Here is a 4403-nt window from a genome sequence, read left to right on the forward strand (position 1 = left end):
ATCCCTAAAAGTAACTAGATCCTACTAAAAACATACTAAAAACAATGTCAAAAAGCGTATAAATTATCCGCTCATCAATTTGCAACCAAGAATGGCACATGAACAAATAAGGAAATGCATCGGTGAATTTACTTAACAACCATCAAAAGTCATTATAGACGTTGCACAATTCATACAGTATGCCTAACAAGAGATAAATCGAACACATATGATGGCCAAGTCATATGAATCAAACAAAGTGTTCATTGAGGCATTTTATCGAACATGTGGTATGCAATGTGCAAGTTCATCACAATTAAGCTCAAATATGCTCATAACCAGTTCCAAAAATCAAACAACAACACTTTGCAAATCAAGAAAACAAGAAAGAAAGCAATTAATAAAATCTAAGCAATATAAAAGGAATGGAAACACTTGCAAAGAAAATATTAACATAAAGAGAAAAGGAAAACAAGAACCTTAGATATGAAGGTTGAGAAGACAAGAATGAGGTGGGAAACAATGACACTTCTTATAGCCACTGCGAAATTACGGCGGTTGGGTTCGCCGGAAAAAGAAGCAACACCAGAAGAGGGAGAGCTCACCGGTGTTGTATATGGAAAAGAGAAGGAAAGAAAGAAGGAAAAGAGAGAAGAGAAGGGAAGAAAGGGGAAAGAAGAGAGGTTACCGGCGGTGGGCTGGCGGTGGCGGCGGCCAGGACTGACGGGCTGGGCAGAGAAGAGGGAGAGAGGGCAGCTGTGAAGAAGAAAAAGGAAAGAGGGGGCTGCCTCTCAACAGGGCAAGTTGCCTTGTTACTGCCCAGAACGCGTCCTGTGCGGACGCACAGAGACGAAAACTTGGAGCGGTGGGAACGCACACAGCGTGCGATCGCTGCAACTAGAGGGGATGCAAAAGGACGTGCGACCGCACAGATTTTTTTTTTTTGGAAAAACTTGAGGACAAAGGTTCGCGTGCGTGCGCACACAGGTCTGTGCGCACGCACAAAGGTTAGGAATAGGGTGGGTTGTGCCCACACACAAGCTGTTCCCTCGCTGCCAACAGAGGGGCTATCGAGTTGCGTGCGGACGCACACGTCTGTGCGGTTGCACAGGTGGAGCATGGAAGGGAGTGCGTGTGGGTGCACGCAGGTGAGCGCTCACTCAAGGTAGGGAAATTTGGCAGTATGCACGCACAAGCTGCGCTGGCACTGCCACCAGAGGGAAAAACAAGGCTCGTGCGGACGTACAGGCTGGTGCGTCCGCACACATGGCGAAAAATTCAGGGTTGTGCGAATGCATAGGTGGGTGCGGACGCACAGGTGCCCTATTTCAGAAAATTCATTTCTTCTCAAAACCAAGGTTCCCACCCTTAGCATATCAACAAACCATACCCAAACCATTCAAATAAGCACAAATTCATAGTCCACAAGCAATACATCTTGGACAACTCAAAATTCATCAAATCAAACCTAAACTAACCATTATATCACAAAAAGGAAAATAATGCAAAAGACTATAAACAAGAGATAGAGTTGGAATAATGTCACCATGGTGGGGTGTCTCCCACCAAGCACTTTGGTTTAGAGTCCTAATTTGGACTTGCATGGCTTCATTGGTCGTTTGGGAACTTCACCAAGGAGGAAGATCTCCAACTCCTTGGCATTTTTTGGGTTGAATAACATCCTTTGAACTTGATTCCTTGGCAACATCCTCTTCTTTTTGCTCCTTGCTATCCTCCATGACTTGCTCTTCAACTACGTCACAATCGAAAATAGAATACGCTTCAAGAACGGACTTGTTTGACTCCTCCAAGGTGAACTTGACCAACTTGCCATCCGCCTCAAAAGAATAGACTCCCGAATGTGCATCCAGCTTAAAACGGGTTGTCTTCAAGAACGGCCTTCCAAGGAGTATGGATGATGGCTTGCTTGAGTCAATGGAAGGTGTCTCCAAGATGTGAAAATCAGCTAGAAAGAACAATCCTTGAATGTTGACTAGGACATTTTCGGCAATCCCAACAACGGACACAATACTCTTATCGGCTAGCACGAACCTCGCTCTGGACCTCTTTAAGGGTGCCGAATTTAATCTTTCATAAACGAGGAGCGGCATAATGCTCGCGCACGCCCTCAGATCACACATGCAATCCATGAATTTAATTTTGCCAATCAAGCAAGTGACCAAACATGGGCCAGGATCATTGCATTTTTCAGGAAGTAAGGAAGAGATAGAATCATCTACCAGCCTTGTGTTGAGGTTGCCAAGCTTTTCTTTGTGAGTGCAAACATCCTTAAGGAACTTGGCATATCTTGGCACTTGTTGAATTGCTTGGAAGAGAGGGACAGTGACTTCAACCTTCTTGAAAACTTCCACCATAGTGGGGTCAAGCTCTTCTTGTTTCTTAGCCTTCTTGGCTAAAGATGGGAATGGAATGGGCAAAGGCTCTTCAAGCAACATCTTTCTATTTGGCTCCTTGACCTTAGGTGGTTCTTCCTTGCTTTTATCAACACATTCATCTTCATCCCTCATCACTTCCACTTCATCTCCCACGTCTTCGTTGTTTGTCTCCTCACTCAACTTTGTAGGCATGGCAACATTCTTATCAAATTTGGTGCTGCTCCTAAGGGTAATGGCATCGATGCTACCTTTAGGATTGGGTTGAGGTTGGGAGGGTAAACTACTTGAGGTTGAAGCTTGTTAGGTATTTTGCGTGGTTGGAGGAGGGAGAGTTAGACGGGAAAAGGCATCGACTATTGTAGCCATATATGCTTCTTGTTTCTTGTGGAACTCTCGTTGTTCTTGCATGAAGGTGTGAATTGTGTCATTCATGTGAGGTTGGTTGGAGGGAAGGGCTTGGTTAACTTGAGGAGGGCTAGGCCTACTGTGTGGGTGTTGGTATTTCCCTTGAGGTTGAGATTGTGGGGGTTGTTGGTATGGTTGTTGGTATGGTTGTTGGTATTATGGTTGACCTTGGGGTTGTTGATAGTAGTAGACTTAGGAGTTTTGGTTGGGATGAGCTTGAGGAGCTTGGTTCCACCTTTGGTTCGGGTTATCCCTCCACCCTTGGTTTTAGTTTTCTCTATGTTGGTTGGATCCTTGGTTATAATTTGGCTTTTGTAGGTAAGAGTTAGTTACCGCCAATGTAGTGTCCTCTTGGAGCTGAGGACACTCATCGGTGTAATGAGTGTTACACGTACAAACACCACATACCCTTGGTGGTCCTTCGATCCTTTGAGGTGGAGGTTGAGCACTTATCAAAGCTTGAGGAATTTGTTGCTCCTGGGTGAGTTGTCGCAACATAATTGTCATTTCACCAAGGGTCTTGGTCAAAATAGCATCTCTGGAGGGAGAAATTTCATTCACAGCTTTCGGTTGTGGGCTCCTCACCCTTGAGTGCTGAGTTGAGTCCGCCAAGTCTGATATAACTTCCCATGCCTTTGCAGCGGTCTTGTTCTTAGTCAATGAACCTCCACTCACGGCGTCTAGGAGAAGCTTGTCTTGGTGATGCATTCCTTGACAGAAATAACTGATAAGAACCAGCTCATCAATCCTATGGTGAGGGCAAGCCTCTAGCAACTTCTTGAATCTCTCCCAATACTCATACAAGGTCTCCCCATCCCGTTGCAAAATGCAAGAAATCTCTCTCCTTAACTTGTCTATTTTCTGGGGAGGGTAGAACTTTTCAAAAATTCTTTACGCAACAAGTCCCAGTTGGATCTAACTTCCCCTGTCTGAGTATAAAACCACTCCTTCGCTTTTCCCTCCAAAGAGAAAGGAAAAGCGAAGACCAACACTCCAGCTTCATCAGCCCTATGTCTTCTTGCAGTTGCACAAGCAACTTGGAAATCCTTAAGATGCTTCAAGGGATCCTCTCCAGGCAATCCATTGTACTTGGGGAGCAAGTTTATCGTGCTAGATTTGAGCTCAAAATTTGGGTCTAAGGCCGGATACAAGATCTGTAGTGGTTGCAAGTTAAGATCAGGAGCACCGGCCTCCTTCAAGGTGATTCTCCTAGGTGGGTCTACCATTTCAGTGTCACCTGAGTCACTTAAAGAGAATTCGGTACTCCCCACAGAGGAATATAGAGTCTCATTGTTGATTGGAGAATGATGGTCACGGATGGTTGGTGATAGTGAATGGGAGTGCTCTTCAAGGGAACCCGATTCACTATTCACAAAAGCTAGCCGGCGCCGAGCTTGCCTTAAATGAGTTAAAGTTCGTTTGATTTCCAGATCAAAAGTGGCCAAGCTCGGGTCTGGAAGCGACCGTGTCATTCAACTGAGGAGGCAATAAAACCATGCAATTATGAAGAGCAAAACAAAAATAGACAAGTAAACAAGAACCAACTTGACAACCAAAAACTACGAAAGTTAATCTAAGAGGAATGTGATATCTACAATTAGAGCCAAGTAGCAAACCAAAATC

The 4403-nt window shown here is 44.8% G+C and overlaps 1 protein-coding gene across 1 annotated transcript; it reads right to left on the reverse strand.

Annotated features, from left to right (window-relative positions):
* LOC107633119 lies at positions 1608-2567 on the reverse strand. The gene has a single exon (XM_016336753.1). The coding sequence runs from the start codon at positions 2565-2567 to the stop codon at positions 1608-1610; it is 960 nt and encodes a 319-aa protein (XP_016192239.1).

Source organism: Arachis ipaensis, chromosome B03, assembly GCF_000816755.2.
Source record: "Arachis ipaensis cultivar K30076 chromosome B03, Araip1.1, whole genome shotgun sequence".
Classification (NCBI taxonomy): domain Eukaryota; kingdom Viridiplantae; phylum Streptophyta; class Magnoliopsida; order Fabales; family Fabaceae; genus Arachis; species Arachis ipaensis.